Raw genomic sequence first — 15,816 nt, 5'->3', positions numbered from 1 at the left:
CTTGAATTTAATTAGGTTACTATGGGAGTATGGGTAAAGGGTTATTTATAGGAGCCTGGGTAACTTACAAGTGACTACACTAAGGGAATGTTGCTTCCTTCACTTTACCGCTTGCAACAACCATTAACTGTGGGTGTAGGACCTCACAAACCCCTTACCCCAGAAACTGCCTAGAAACCCTTAAGGGTGTAAAGGTCCTCATAAGTCCTAGTGACAGGACAGCGGTGGGCCCAGTCCTGTGCCGATCTCATGCAGGCCACAAGTTCATAAGCACAATGGCTAGAAGACATAGTCAACTGGTGCGTTCTTTCACCTCCTCCTCTGCAGGGTTCGCTTAGGCCAGGAGGAGGAGACAGATGCTCAGTTAGGGCTGAGTACTTGACACTCACTCTAGTACTTTGGCCACTATGAGCTTCTCAGTAACTGATGCTTACAGAGAAAACCTCTGACCAAAGCTGAAAGCAGCACTAATCAATGTGCATAAACATATTTTCCAGGCAATTTGATGGTCACAACATGACTAGCAAAGCAAAAGCAATGCCTTGTCTGCTAGGGCCTGACCTCCCCAGCCACAAGCTTACAGCATCAGGCATGATTTTTTTTTAATGTAGGTGACCCCGGAAACATTTCGAAGGCAGAAGGAACCATGTTATTGACCAATAACTATTAGGCACCTGGGGATATTGTTTTAATATTTTAAACTGTTTAGTGAGTGTGTGCATGCTTGTTTGTGCACATGTGCTCACATGTAGGTGACATGGCAAATACGTGGAAGTCAGAGAATGTGTGTGAGTTAGCTTTTCTTCCACTGTGTGGGTTCTGGGAATTGAACTCAGGTTGTCAGGCTCCTGAGCAAGCACATTAGCCCATATGGTGTTGCTGGCTCTTCTTTTCCTCCTCCTTCTCCTCCTCCTCTTCTTCATTATTTATTTTTTGAAACAAGTTTTCACTGTGTAGTCCTGGGAGGCCTTAAACTGGTATGGCCACCAGGCTTGCCTAGAACTCAGACAGATCTACCTGCCACTGCCCCCTGAGTGCTCAGGTTAAAGATGTGCACTACCACTCATGGCTCTGCTTAGCCTCTGAGGCAGCTCACTGTGTACCCTGGGCTGACTTGGAGCTCATGGCCTTTCTCATGCCTGAGTTCCCAAGTGCAGGGGTCACAGGCGTGAGCCAGATGCCTGCCTGGGATTCATTGTGCTGAATATGTTTGTCAAAAGGCCAACCCTGCCACCTGCTTATGTATTAAATGATAAAAGTGAAAACCTTTTTGTTCCTAGAAGTCTGAAACTGCCTGTCTTGTGTTCAGGGCTCTTATCAAAGTATACGGATCCCAGTGAGCTCACGATGCAGGGTACTGAGTGGATAGAGAGCCGTAAGTACTGACAGTGTTGGGTGGGGAACACACTCATTTGGAAGGTGTCTGATTCTGCACCAACAGAGTCTGGCATCTAAACTCTGGGTTATGCAGCAATAACAACACAAGTGACTGTAATTCAATTAAATTATGGTCTTATCTACATGTAAGATGCCTGAGGTCACAGTGTGATCCTGTTTGTCTGGAAACAGCTTTAATGACTGTCTTAGGGGAAAGCCCTAAACGTGATCAGCAAGTAAAACATTATCTTTCTAGAAATCTATTTTAACAAAGAGTGATGATGTCTCTCACATACCTCAGAGACGGCAGGGCTGGTTAAGCAGCTGTGCTGTAGAGGGCAGGACATGGCACGAAGATGCTTTAGTCATCTAAGGCAACCATCAGAGGACGGTTCCAGAACTGTCAGTGGGTGAAACTGTGTAACTGTGCTGTTCTGCAGATTGAGTGCTCAAAGAATTATTACTCCCACCTAAGAATCGTGGTATGAGTCTGGAGCTATAGCTTAGTTGCAGAATGTTTACCCAGCATGCACTTGAGCTCCAGGTTCAATCAGAGCTCTGGAGGGGATGGTAGTTATAGTTAGAAAAGGTAAAGAAATGCAAGTGCTCACTCTCACAATCCAAAATCACTACTTTCATAACCAAATTAAAAATCTAAACAATTTGCTTTTTTTAAAATTGAAGTGTTTATTTACTTAGCATGTGTATGGCAGAAAGAGAACAAACTCTAAGAGTGAGTACTTCTTTGTCCTCAGCCATGTGGGGTATGGGGACTTAAGTCGGCTTGTCAGGCTAGGCGGTAAGTGCCTTCACTTACTGAGTCATCTTGCAGGACCCAATTCACTACTTTTAAAAACAGTGTAATTATTGAAACAGGTAGGGAATAAAGCCAAGATAAGGAATACAATGATAATTTTCTTAATATTAATTTTATGTCTATAAGTATTCTGCCTGAAGGTATGTGTGCCCTGTGCATGCCTGGTGCCTGCAGAGGTCAGAAGAGGACATCAGCATCTTCTGGAACTGGAGTTACACACAGTTGTAAGCCAATATGTGGGTGCTGGGAACTGAATCCAAGTCTCTGCAAGGGCAGCAAATCATCTCAACCACTGAGCTATCTTTCCACCATGATCATGCCACTTCTCACTAAAGTCTACCATTTCTTCATCAATACATTCTATAACCACAGCAGCAAACCAGCCAAGGTTGATAGCTATTTGGGAGACTAAGGTAGGGAGATTATGAGTTGGAGGCCTAACAGGGCGACATAATGAAATCTTGTTTCAAAAGAGGGGGGGGGGGTGCAAAGAAAAGAAAGCCATGTAAATTATTCTCTGGGAGAGGATTTGTTATGACTGAATTTTATTTCTTACCTAAAATACTGGGGGAACAAAAGTTCTATTTACACACAGATGTGACTCAGGCAGTAATGACATATCATTCCATCAGACAAAACATTTATTCCTGAACTCGGGAAGAGGAGGCAGGAGGATCAAGGTCACACCAAGACCCCTGTCTACAAAAAATGGACAGAGTTTTGATTATATGGTTCCATTTGAACAACACTATTTGAAGCAAAAACAACGAATAGAAAAATGATCAGGAAGACATACCTTTTGTTTGTTTCCAGATAAGGCTTTTCTGTGTAGCCCTGGCCATCCTGAAAATTGATTTGTAGACCAGACTGGCCTTGAATTCAGAGATCTGCCTGCCTCTGACTCCACCAAATGGTGGGATTAAAGGCCTGTGCCACCACCACCCTACTGAAAGACACACTTTCAAAATAACAGCAATTATCTCTAGGTGGTAAAATCATATATGGCTTATGTTCTCCTGGTGCTTACATGTATGTTCTAAGTTTTCTATATAACAAATGTGTGTTTCTTTTGGTATAAGAAAACATAACAGCTACACTTTAAGTGGGTATGGTAGTTTGCATTTGATGTCTCACTACATGGTGGGTTAAGGCACAGGGATGGCTATTTAAATTCATCCTGGGCAACACAGGAGAGCCTGTCTCAAAACAAGACAAAAACAAGACTTCACAAGTTGAAAGATACAGGGGCTGGAGAGATAGCTCAAAGGTTAAGAGCACTGCTTGTTCTTCCAGAGGTCCTGAGTTCAATTCCCAGCAACCATCTAATATGAGATCTGATGCCCTCTTCTGTCATCCAGATGTACAGGAAGACAGAACACTCATATACATAAATAAACCTCTTTTATTTTTTAAGGATTGGTTTGCTTATTAAGTATACCTGCAGGCCAGAAGAGGACACCAGATCTCATAGATGGTTGTAAGCCACCATGTGGTTGATGGAAATTGAACTCAGGACATCTGGAAGAGTAGACAATACTCCTAACCGCTGAGACATCTCTCAGCCCCACAGCTAAATAAATCTTTTTTTTTTTTTAATTGAAAAATACTAGCCAGGCACTCTGGTATATTCCTTTAATGCTAGCATTTGAGAGGCAGAGGTAGGTGGATCTTTGTGAGTTCAAGGCCAGCCTCATCTACATAATAAATTCCAGGACAGCCAAAGCTACATAGTGAGACCCTGTGTCAAAAAACAAACATGAAAAACGAAACTTACAAAGGAATAATGATTTAAGAGTTAATGATTTTTAGAGTAAGGTAAGAGGTTAACATTAAGCTGGATGGTGGTGGCACACACTTTTAACGCCAGCACTTGAGAGGCAGAGGCAGGTGCATCTCTGAGTTCCAGGTCAGCCTGAGGCCAGGCTGGTCGACAGAGCAAGTTCCAGGACAGCCAGAATACACAGAGAAACCCTGTCTTGAAAAAGAAACAGAACAAAACAAAACAAAACAAAAACCCCAGGTCTGGTGGTGTAGGCCTTTAATCCTAGCACCAGGGAGGCAGAGGCAGACAGATCTTCATGAGCTTGAGGCCAGCCTGGTGTACTAAGGGAATCCAGGACAGCCACGGCTACACAGAGAAAACTTGTCTTAAAAAACCAAAAAGAAAAAAGTAAAAGAAAAAAAACAGAAAGAAAAAAGGGGTTAACATTAGACATAAGAGAAAAAAATAGTGATTTAAGAGTTACCCTTTTTAGGGTAAGGCAAGAAGTGAAAAGGTTAACATTAGATAAAGGTTGGCAGACTATTTAAAATATGGCTATTGCAAAGAGATGAAATAGTCAGCAAGTCAGGAAACAGTGGGTTTTACAGGTCAAATCTGGAATCGATTCAACAAGGTTCAACTTTGATGAACTTCGACAGCCTAGGAAAACACTGCCTTTTGGCCGCAGCTCCTCTGCTCTGTTGGCCTCTTGGGGTCTAGAGTGGCACTCAGTTCTAGAAACCTCCAGTCACGCTTTTCTTGCCTTGTAGATCTGAGAGCATGGCTACAAGACCCTGAGCCCTCTTTGCGTCTCCTCGCCTCCCAGGCTCTGTTCCGAATCCAGAGGGTGGGGTCTGAGTCACAATCCAGAGTTTCCTGGCTGAGGAAGCTCTTGGGCTGTCTTTATACTTAGAAAGCACACACATGACAAAGGTAAGATCAAGCTCTTTCAGAAACCACACATGTGACAAGCACATTCCATCTTTCTTCTACTTGTGTGCATATCTATGCAGGTGTGCACACAGGTGGAGGGCAGTGGACAGCTTATGGGAGTTCTTTCCATGATGTGCATCCCAAGGATCAAACGAAGGTTCTCAGGCTTGGTGGCAAATGTGCTTGTCCACTGAGTTGATCTCGACAGCCTGAATTCCCTTTTCTCTTCCCCATTTAGTCAAGCCCAGCAGGAAGCTACTTCCAGTCAGTTACCTCCAACAGAATCCCTACTTTAAAACCATTTTAGTAGTTAAAATACAATAGGGATGGAAGCTGTTGCTTTAAATTTGCAGATAAAGTAAAAATTGTAATGAGCTTTTGAGTTCTGCTAGACACCCACAAAGTTTAAGTGTTGATGACTGTTAGATAGAGACAGAGACAGAGAGATCCCAGGGCCACTCACTCAGTAGAAGAGTGAGTGCTCAGCATGTGAGTGGCCTGGGTTCAGTGCACAAGCCAATCAGGTCACACCTGTAACCCAGCACTTGGGAGGCTAAGACAGGGGAATCAGGAATTTAAGACCATTCTTGCTTATACAGTGAGTTTGAGGCAAGTCTCTACTTCATGAGAGTCTGTTATATTCTTTCAAAGCCCAAGATCTATATGCCCATCTTTAATCTCAGCACTCAGAAGGCAGAGGCAGGCAGATCACTGAGCGTTACAGGCCAGTATGGTCTATATAGCTCTTGAATCGAGGCTAGCCTGGTCTGCAGAGGGAGTTCCAGGCCAGCCAGGGATACAAAGGAAAAACTCTATCTCAAAAAAATAAAAAATCTATAAACAACAACAAAAAAGACAAAAGAAAAAATTCAAATAAAAGACAGTATTTCTGTGTTAGTACTGTAGGCTCTGCGGTCTAGGCTACTTGATTGTCAATAGTCTCAAAAACTAGTTACCAATCTATTTTTATATTTTCATACCTAATATTTTATAAAATCTCTCTCCGATTCCTTCTGAAGCCTGTGAGCAATAACAAAATTCTGACATAAAATGCTGAATCGATCCCAATATACAAAAGTTCCCACTTGTTTACTCACCATGTTTTTTTGTTTTGTTTTGTTTTTTCTCACCATCTTCGTAATTTCTCCAAGTACTGCTGCCAGGTCCTACATAGCTCTAAGTTGGAAACCAACTCTTTCGTATCCACTGTCCACTTTAAATATGAGTGGAAATATTCCAATATGATGAACTTTCCAAGAAACATACTAGTTCATGCTGGGTGAATACCTTGATAACTGCATGCGGGCAGTGGGAAGTGCCTCGGGGACACACTAGAAATGAGGCATTAAGTCTAACTTGTAGGCTCTTGTTTACTGAAGAGCCCTAAGCAGAAAGGCAGAGAACTCTCCAGGACAAGAGAAACCTCTTGGGGTGATACAGAGAAAAAGGAGCTGTGACAACCGGCAGATGAAGAGCTACAACCTATAGTGAACTGCATTGTTTGTGCTGCTCAGTGAGCAATTTGACTCTTTACTCACCCTCTTCACCCAACTGTCACTCTTATCTCTCTGCTGAGATACCTTAGGTACAAATGGTCTACGGTGCACAGTGAGTGGGATGTGGCACTGTGCTAGTGTAGCTCCAAGAGGTTCACTGTCCAGAAGAGGTCTTCTTACATCAACCCTGAAACAGTTTAGCTAAAAATGAAGACCCCAGTGCCTGGTGTATTCAGGAATGTCCACGCTATGGCCTGCAGGCCACAGGCACCCTAAAGAACAATGCTACATTGGATCCCTTGCTTAAGTCTTCAAGTCAGAGCCAAGAATATACCTAAATCACTACATGCCAAACTGCAATGCTAACTACACACACATTTGAATTACATTCACCCCTCACGATATTCTCCTTTGGCTCCTTTTGAACTAGTCTTTTTTCTAGATTATCCAATAAAAATGAATAACAGCTTATTGAGAGTTCAGGATGAGCCTAACTCTAAGCACATTATATAATTAACCCTTTTTATTCTCACAGTCACTTCATTTTATTATCTTCATTTTGCAGATGGAGAAGCTGAGGAAACAAACATAAAAGTGATTTTCTCTGGGTTACACAACTAGCAAATGGCAAAGCCAAGACTACCAATTATTCTGGCTCCTACACCCACGTCCTTGGCTAGTCTGCTATATTCTCAAATCTGCTAGTTCTTGCTAATGGGAATAAACACAGATCTGCTCTACAGTTTATCACGGTTGCTGAATTTGTGCTCCAACAAAACTCATGCAACCAAATCTGCTTTTAGTGATACTGAGCCTCCATTGCTTTATCAAATCCAAGGACTGGCCATTTCTGATTACAGAGAACGTTCATCTAGCCTGTACTGTAAAAATAATGAAGTTATATTAAAAACTGGTGTTTATTCATGAACCTTTTTCCAGCCCTTGGTTTGATTTCATAAACAGTTCCATTCTCAGGGTAGAAACAGACCTGTAGGGATGTTAAGAAACTCATCTTTAAATTTCCAAATTTAAAAAATAAGAGAATAAGCCAGGCGTGGTGGGTTTTTAAAAAATATTTTTTCAAGATTTATTTATTATGTATTATTATGTATACAGTGCTTGCCTGCATGACAGAAAGGGCATTAGATCACATTATAGATGGCTGTGAGCCATCATATGGTTGCTGGAAATTGAACTCAGGACCTCTGAATGAGCATCCGGTGCTCTTAACCTCTGAGCCATCTCTCCAGCCCCCAGGCACGGTGTTTTATGCCTGTATTCCAACACTTGTGAGGTAGAGAGAATTATTACAAGCTCAAGGTCATCCTGACCTATATGGCATTCAGAGGGTTATAGGGTCTGATCAACCACTCCCATTGCATTTTCCTGAAGTATTAGATGAAACAAGTTCGTTTTCCAAATACTTTTTTTTTCTTTTGGTTTTTGGAGACAGGGTTTCTCTGGGTAGCCTTGGTTGTCCTGGACTCACCATGTAGACCAGGCTGGCCTCGAACTAATAAAGAGCCACCTCCCTCTGCCTCCTGACTGCTGGGATTAAAGGTGTGCACCACTATGCCTGGCGCTTCAAATACTTTTTAAACCATTTTTTTTAAGCCACAGACCAAAACATCCATAGTGATAATCTGCTTTACAGTTTAAAGGAAGTTGTGAGGCCTCCACTTTCTGCAAGCACACTTTATGAAACAACACTATAGCTAGCCTTGTCCCTTAGCTGGAAGGCCCATCCTAGTTAAAATTTTCTGAGGAGGTGGCTCAGAGGTTGAGAGCACTGACTGCTCTTCAAAAGGTCCTGAGTTCAATTCCCAGCAACCACATGGTGGCTTACAACCATCTATAATGAGATCTGGTGCCTTCTTCTGGAGTGCAGGCACACATGCAGGCAAAATATTGTATACACAATAAATAAATCTTTAAAAAAATTTTTTTTCTGAACTCTTTGCCTATGTTATTGGTGCTAAGTAGCTATTTCCTCTGACTGAATTAAATCATTCTCTCCTAGAATGAGGCTCATAAGACTCAGGGAACAAACAAAACTTAGAAGACTCAGGTTCAGAAACTTACAGGACTTACAAGATCCCTTCCTAATACACACCACACCCACACATGTATGTATATATAGCTCCATGTAGATCGTCATCCATGTTTTGATGACGCAGCTGTCTTTGAATCATCCATGTTCCTTCCTCTAACCCCATTAAACTCACTGCATGAGGCTGCAGCTGTTTCTTTGGTCTGTTGTGATTTGTCTATCTGAGATTTAGAGAGGTTTACATTTCCCTAGAAGGCACACCAGGACTCCTCCCTCATCAGCAATATACCCTGTCCTTTAGTCCAAAGACTGCTTCCATTCTGGCACCTCCTAGCGTGGAAGACAACAAAAACCCTACTATTACCAAACTTGGTACTCTTAATCTTACCCAGTACACAAGGCCACACGTGCAGCCAGTGGATTGTGCCCAATACACACTGACGGTCACTAGCACGCTTTGAGTGTAACAGCAGGCCTTAGTGGGCCTAGGAATTCCATCCTAACTTGCCTTGCCAGCCCCATAGTCTTCTCTAGTGACTCCGTCAACCAGAGAGGGGCACTTTGTAATTTTTCAAACACCACACACACACACAAACACACACACACACACACACACACACACACACAGTACGGAGTGCCTAGAGAGAAATCATCCAAACAGGCGAACAGAGTGAAGACAAAAGGTTCCATCTTCCACACATCTCTTTTAGAAGGAAAGACAATTTCAGACGATAAGGCACAATGGAGACAAGGAAATAGATGTTGGGTGGGGTGGTGTCAGCTGTTTCTAGATGCTCTGCTCAGAAATGGCAGGAGAAGGTGACAATTACTTAACTGATGAAGAGCTAGGTAAGCATGTTCAGTTTGATGAACGCGGGAGAAAAGCCTCCTCTGAGAACCAGCTTGACATTCTCAAGGTTACCAGTTCCCTGGCGCGTCTGACGCTGTATTTTGTTGTATTTAAAGACGGAAGGATTCTGAGGGAAACTGTCAGGTTCCAGCTTACGTTTGAAAAACACCTTTCGCGTCAACGCGAAGACAATCTCTGTTCCTGAAGTGACTACTTACTGGGACAGTCCCCAGAATCGGGGGGCTGAGGAAGGGTGAGGCTGAGGGGCGTCACTTAAAACCCTTGCCTCTCCATCGCTCCGTGGCGGCGAGGTGTGGGAGCCTCCGACGTGGCGCTTCCACAGGAATAAACCACTTTCGGCTGCTCCCGCATCCACTTCCAAACAGGGTCAAAGCTCAGCGAGAGCGTGCCTAATGCGCGCCTGGGAGGTGGGAGTCCTCGGGTCCACGGAGAAGGCTGCTCACCGGGGTGACGGGACCCCCCACGGGCAGCCCTAAGTTACCCACACCACGGGGCTCGCTAAGGAGAGCGCGGGTCGCCAGCGACAGTCCCGGCGGCCTCAGCACCGGCCCGGATCCTTCCGCCCCGCTCCCTCACGCCGGTCCCTGCGGGCCGGTGTCCCCGGAGCTGCGCACCCAGCGCTCGAGCCAGATCTCCTTTAGAGTGTGAGCTCCGTCTGCTTATCGCACTCCCGGAGAGGGGCCACTGCGGGCTCCGGAGGGGAAAGGGACTTTTTGAGGAGCGAAGCGGAGGCAGACGATGAAGGGAAGGCGAGCTCCACCCGGCGATTTTCGCGCGCTTTGTCGCGGGGGGTTGTGGGTAGCTCGCCGGGAGGGAAAAGAAAACCCCGAAGCCGGGTCGCGCCGCCCGTCGGGCCGGAGGGGATGTTCGAGGACGAGCCCCACGCCGAGGGGGCGGCGGCGGTGGCCGCGGCCAGGGAGGCGCTGCAGGCCCTGTGCCAGGAGCTGAACCTGGACGAGGGGAGCGCGGCCGAAGCGTTGGACGACTTCACCGCCATCCGCGGCAACTACAGCCTAGAGGTGAGCGGCGGCAGGTGGGCGGCGGCCCCGACCCTCGCCAGGCCCCACCCCCGGCCCGCCCCCGCCCCAGCCCATCGGGCGGTGGGAGTTCCCCCACCTGCGAGGGTCTCCGAGGAATGCGGGGAGGGAAGGGTGGGTGTAGCTTGGCCAACCCACCCATTTTTGTTTTGAGGCGGGAAACCGAAACGCAGGAAAGGAGCTGCTGGGTCTGAGTCCGGCGCTGCTCCGGGGTTCCCTAGGCTCCAGACTTCCACACTTGATTTCTGCGCGCCGCCCAGCGCCCCAAACGGCGGGGCGCTGCCCTTAAACGGATCAGACCCGATCCGCTGATAAGATGAGTTGCTCATCGCGGCTCAACCCTTTGATTATGTCTCCACCGCTCTTTTGAAACACTATTGGATGTCCCCACTCCGCAGAAGAGAAAGCGGGCGGGGTCGTAATTAGTTAACTTATCGCCCAAAGGTGACATAGTTTGTGATGCAGCCCGGTTCAGCAGAATGAGACATTTACTTCTCCACCCTCCTGCTCTCGCTTCTACCCTTCACTGTAGTTTGATCAAAGTCATCACACACAAAGCTCTTCTTAGCCCCACGCTCCTCCCTGCCAGGCCGTTGCCCCGATGATTGGTGTGGTGTCTGGCTCTGAATAAAATGAATGGTGGTTACCATTGTTATTCCCGTAACTTCTGTATTTACCTTTACAGCAGGACAGTGATGGCTATACCTGTTTCCTTGGTGTTATCACAGCCGCTTAGGATTGTTTTGCCTAGAGTCACTCTACTATAGAAACCCAGCTAGGTCATGAGCTTAGTGTAGAAGTAGAATTGTGATGGCACCTACGGTGGAATTCATGTCTGTGGGTTCAACAGATCGAAAGGATTTGGGGGAAAATTGTGTTTGTCCTGTGTATGAACAGACTTGTCATTCCGCAAACAATATCGTATGATTGTTTACATAGCTTTTACATCAATACACCAGGTAATCTAGAGATGATCCTAGTTTATGTGCAAATGCGTTGCCATTTTAAATCAGGGACCTGAGGGCTGGAGAGATGGCTCAGATGTTAAGGGCACTGACTGCTCTTCAGAGGTCCTGAATTCAATTCCCAGTAACCACATGGTGGCTCACAACCATCTGTAATGTGATGATGCCCTCTTAAGGCCTGCAGGTGTGTGTGTAGGCACATCACTGTGTACATAACAGTAAATAAACAAATCTTTAACAAAAATAAATCAGGGACTTGAACATTATTGGATTTTGGTGTCTTCTGGGGTACTGGAACCGTCCCCAGGAGGCATCAAGACAGACTGTTTCAGCACATCCCTGGGATGTGCAAGGGCTTTCATTAGACACAGGGCTGGACTCACACACAGACTTCCTGACTCAGCCTGTCAGTGCTCAGAGGCATGGAGCTGGAAACAGGGAGTTGACTGTTGTACCTGAGGCAGACCTAGCATGCTTCCGGGAGAAGGCAGCGTAGACTGAATAAAAGACAGTGACGTGCAACAGGAGGCGCATAACTAGGAAACAGAAAATGTGAAAGCATTGGAGAGCTGGCTCCGTGGACGAAGTGCTTGCTCTGCAAGCAGAGAACCCACATCCCAGCAGCCAAGAAAAAGCAGGAGCAGTGGCCGCCTGCTCTGTAACCTGGGGGTTGCAGGTTATGAGAAATGGAGGGGCGAAGCCAGGCCTGCCAATCTAGCTGAAACACGGAGCTCCGGCTTCAGTGAGAGACTCTGTCTCAAAAGGTTGTGAGGGATAGATGAAGACACCCAACATCTATCTCTGGCCTTCATTCATGCACACAGGAATGGGTAAGCACATTTACACACATGTGCATGCACACACAGTATTCAAAAAAGTAAGGGTAATTTTAATGGCACCACGATTGAAAATATGTTGGTCCTGAAACCCTCAGGAAGCATTCTAATCTCCCAGACCTTTATTTCCTCTCCTCAGATGAGCATTCCTAAGTACCTTGAGTGGCGAAGTCACTCAAACTAGACACTTGCTTCACATCCTTAAGTATGTTAAACTCAGTCCAAGGCGTGTGCGTTCTGCAGGCCGCTCTGCCTGGGCATTTCCCTTCAGCTATAACTGCAGAGAGGGCTAATGACCTAAGTTCTGCATCCATAGTCAGGCAGAGCTGATTGATGCCTTGTGTTTGCTTTAGAAAGCACAGCTATATGAAGTGCGTTTGGGGGTATTCTGCCCTGGATTTTGTTCCTTATTCCTTTTCTTGTTTTAGCTGTTGGAAAGGAAGTTGAAGTAAAGGCATCTTCCTGTCTCTGCTGCCCCCTAGGAACCCTCTCTCCAGTCTCTGTCCCTGTCTAATGCACCTCAGGAGCTCCTACTGACAGTTTCCCTTTACTTACATTTAAAAAGGTTTATTTATTATTATGTACACAGTGCTCTGCCTGCATGTAGTCCTGCAGGCCAGGAAGAAGACATTAGATCTCATTAGATAGATGGTTGTGAGCCACCATGTGGTTGCTGGGAATTGAACTTAGGACCTCTGGAAGAACAGACAGTGCTCTTAACCTCTGAGCCATCACTCCAGCCCCACTACTTAGCAGGTTTAAATCTTCCTCTGTGAAGTTTTTGTTGACTCCTAGGTCAAAGTCAGTTACTATACTGTACTTTCCCACACTTTCTCTTCGATTATTTTATTTATTTGTTTGTTTTTGCTTTTTGAGACAGGGTTTCATTGTTTTGTTCTTTTAAGCACTTTACCACTGAGGTGCATCTCCAACCCTATCACAAAATAATTGTAAATGAAATTTTAGTTTGATAACAGGGGACACATGCCTTGGCCCATGTGTGGAGGCCGGAGGACAGCGTCAGCTGAGTCAGCGCTCTCCGTCCACACTTACATGGGTTCCAGGCGTCAAGCTGAGGTCTTGAAGCCTGCACAGCAAGGCCCATGATTCTTTTTAGTGCTAGTACTTTTCTTGAGATTCTAATCGCATCCTTCTCCCTATCCCGTTCCTCCCTCCGTCCCATCCCACGCACTTCCCCTCTGTGCTTTCTATCAAATCCATGGCCTTTTTCTTTACTGATTGTTCCATATGTGTGTGTATATTTCCAAATATGTAAGTACAGCCTGCTCCGGGTATATGTTTATGTTTTCTTTACTGATTGTTCCATATGTGTGTGTATATTTCCCAATATGTAAGTACAGCCTGCTCCGGGTATATGTTTATGTTTTCTTTACTGATTGTTCCATATGTGTGTGTATATTTCCCAAGATGTAAGTACAGCCTGCTCCGGGTATATGTTTATGTTTTCTGGGCTGACCATTTGTTGTTGCGGCACCAATGCTGTGCTGCTCCTTCCCGTGTCGTCTGTAGCCTTTTGTCTACGTCCTCCCTTCCACATTAGCGTGTCTGTTGGCGTCATCCTTGTTCATGTCTTGTTTGGGGGTCTGTGTCTGTAATTCCTAATCCTCAACTTCAACTGCATTTCATCCAGTCAAGAGGTATTTTCAACTTGAAGATGTCTGAAGTCAAGAACAGAAAATTAAGTGTTGAATTACCAGTCATTACTTTTTTAGAGCTTGTAAACTGAGATTTCTTTGGTGGTAGAGCACTAAACTTAGTAGCTTAAAGATAATTTACTATGGAATAAATAATGTCCCAAATCATTACCTCACAAATTACCTGACATTGTCCTTTATATTGTGGGTATTAATATCAATGTATTAATGTACTGTATAGTATATTACAGGAACACATTATACACTAATATAAACATTTTTGACGTGTGACATCCTTGCCAACTTTCTAATCTTTTTTTCCTTTGCCAAATTTGCTAAAAAGAAATATAAAACTTAAATAATGGAAAAGGATAAATATCTTCGAGAATATGATTGGTAGCCATGTGTGGTGGCGCACGCCTTTAAACCCAACACTGTGGAGGCAGAGACAGGTGGATCACTGTGAGCCTGGTCTACAAAGCGAATCCAGGACATCCAAGATAACATAGAGAAACCTTGTCTCGAAAACCAAAAAAAAAAAAAAGAATATGATTCGTGATCTGGGCATGGTGGCACTCACCTTTAATCCCAACATTCAGGGAGGCAGGCAAATCTCTCTCAGTTCAAGGCCAGCCTGGTCTACAAAGTTGAGTACAAGACAGCCAAGGCACACAAAGAAACCCTGTCTTGGAAAAACAAACAAACATATATATATATATATATGACTGATGTTTTAAAACTGAGAAAGATACCAGTTTAGTGCACACCTTTAATCCCAGCACTCAGGAGGCCGAGGCAGGCGGGTCTCTGTTAGTTCAAGGCCAGCCTAGTCTGCAGAGCTAGTTCTAATATAGCCAAGGCTACACAGAGAAACCCTGCCTTGAAAAACAATAAACAACAAAGAAAAAAACAAAAAAACACAAAGATAATACAAAGAAATTTTAGTAGAACTCTTGTTTTTTGTTTTTTATTTATTTGTTTGTTTTTGTTTTTAGTAGGACTCTTTCAGTAAGACTAAATTTGGAATTGAAAAAGAGATGTATTTTTAGATTTAGAAGGTTTTAAAAATGTGTTGGTTTTTTTTTTCCATACTCCGGTTCTAGGAGCAAGGAGAAGAGTGTGGAGGTCTGTAGTGGTGTTTGGAACTGTATTCGCCTTATTTTCTCAGGTTTTCAACAGATGAAGTCGCAAGGCCTCTTCCAGACTGCATTTTAAGGTGTCTTTGTGCTGTGTTTGCGTTGGCCTGCAGGGAGAAGTCGTACACTGGCTGGCATGCTCTTTATATGTTGCTTGCCGCAAGAGCATCATTCCTACCGTGGGGAAGGGCGTCATGGAAGGAAACTGTGTTTCACTGACCAGAATACTACGCTCGGCTAAGTTAAGGTGAAACGTTTTGCTTTTCTGACTGCTGGTTTGGAAGTGTTGAGTTTGGGCCAGAGAGGTGGCTTGTGGTAGGGTACCCGCAACACAAGCCCGAGTGACAGGTTTCTCAGGGCCTGGAACCACGTTACACCCAGATCCCCAAAAGTCCACCAGGAGTTGAAACCACTGGAACTGCAAGAGGAATCTTAAATTTTGGCTTGAGCTGGGTTGCGACCAACACCAATTCAATAGTATTGAGAAGTGAGCTCTGGGATGTTGATGTGTGGGCTTTTTATAAGTCCCTTTCCTCCCAACGCCCCCAAAGCAGGGAGGTCCTAGCCTGGCAATCACCTTTTGGTTGAGAAACATAGGAAAGTCTAAAGTCTAAAGGTGACAGGCTACAGAAAAAGGCGTCAAGACCGCCCATGGCTTAGCTTTCTTTGTTCTCTTTGCTCACTACCTTGTCCAGGGAAGTGTGTGGTTTCTTAGTAACCCTGTCTCCAGTGGGCAGGAAGGAATGTGCCATAAAACTGGGTCTCTTAGCAACTCTACCTCCCGTGGGATCCTTCTGGTCAGTCACTAGGCAACGCTATCTCTAGTGGGGCTCTTCTTTGCAGCTAGATGTGAGCCCAAATCTCCTTACAGCTGTGTTCCT

The 15,816-nt window shown here is 44.9% G+C and overlaps 2 protein-coding genes across 2 annotated transcripts in view; both read left to right on the top strand.

The window, feature by feature from the left end:
* Mroh8 (maestro heat like repeat family member 8) overlaps positions 1–4,871 on the top strand; it is a 70,771-nt gene extending 65,900 nt beyond the window's left edge. The window contains exons 22-23 of the mRNA XM_051143664.1: positions 1,310–1,375; positions 4,727–4,871. Coding sequence (XP_050999621.1) covers positions 1,310–1,375; positions 4,727–4,869 — 209 coding nt within the window. The 3' untranslated portion in view covers positions 4,870–4,871. The remainder of the gene's footprint in view (positions 1–1,309; positions 1,376–4,726) is intronic.
* Positions 4,872–9,948: 5,077 nt separating this feature from the next.
* Positions 9,949–15,816, top strand: part of Rbl1 (RB transcriptional corepressor like 1) — a 55,963-nt gene continuing 50,095 nt past the window's right edge. Inside the window, exons 1-2 of the mRNA XM_051143663.1 lie at positions 9,949–10,325; positions 15,049–15,182. Coding sequence (XP_050999620.1) covers positions 10,170–10,325; positions 15,049–15,182 — 290 coding nt within the window. The 5' untranslated portion in view covers positions 9,949–10,169. The remainder of the gene's footprint in view (positions 10,326–15,048; positions 15,183–15,816) is intronic.

Source organism: Acomys russatus, chromosome 4, assembly GCF_903995435.1.
Source record: "Acomys russatus chromosome 4, mAcoRus1.1, whole genome shotgun sequence".
Classification (NCBI taxonomy): Eukaryota; Metazoa; Chordata; class Mammalia; order Rodentia; family Muridae; genus Acomys; species Acomys russatus.
The sequence above is the reverse complement of the archived record's forward strand: the minus strand, read 5'-3'. Positions and strand labels throughout refer to the sequence as shown.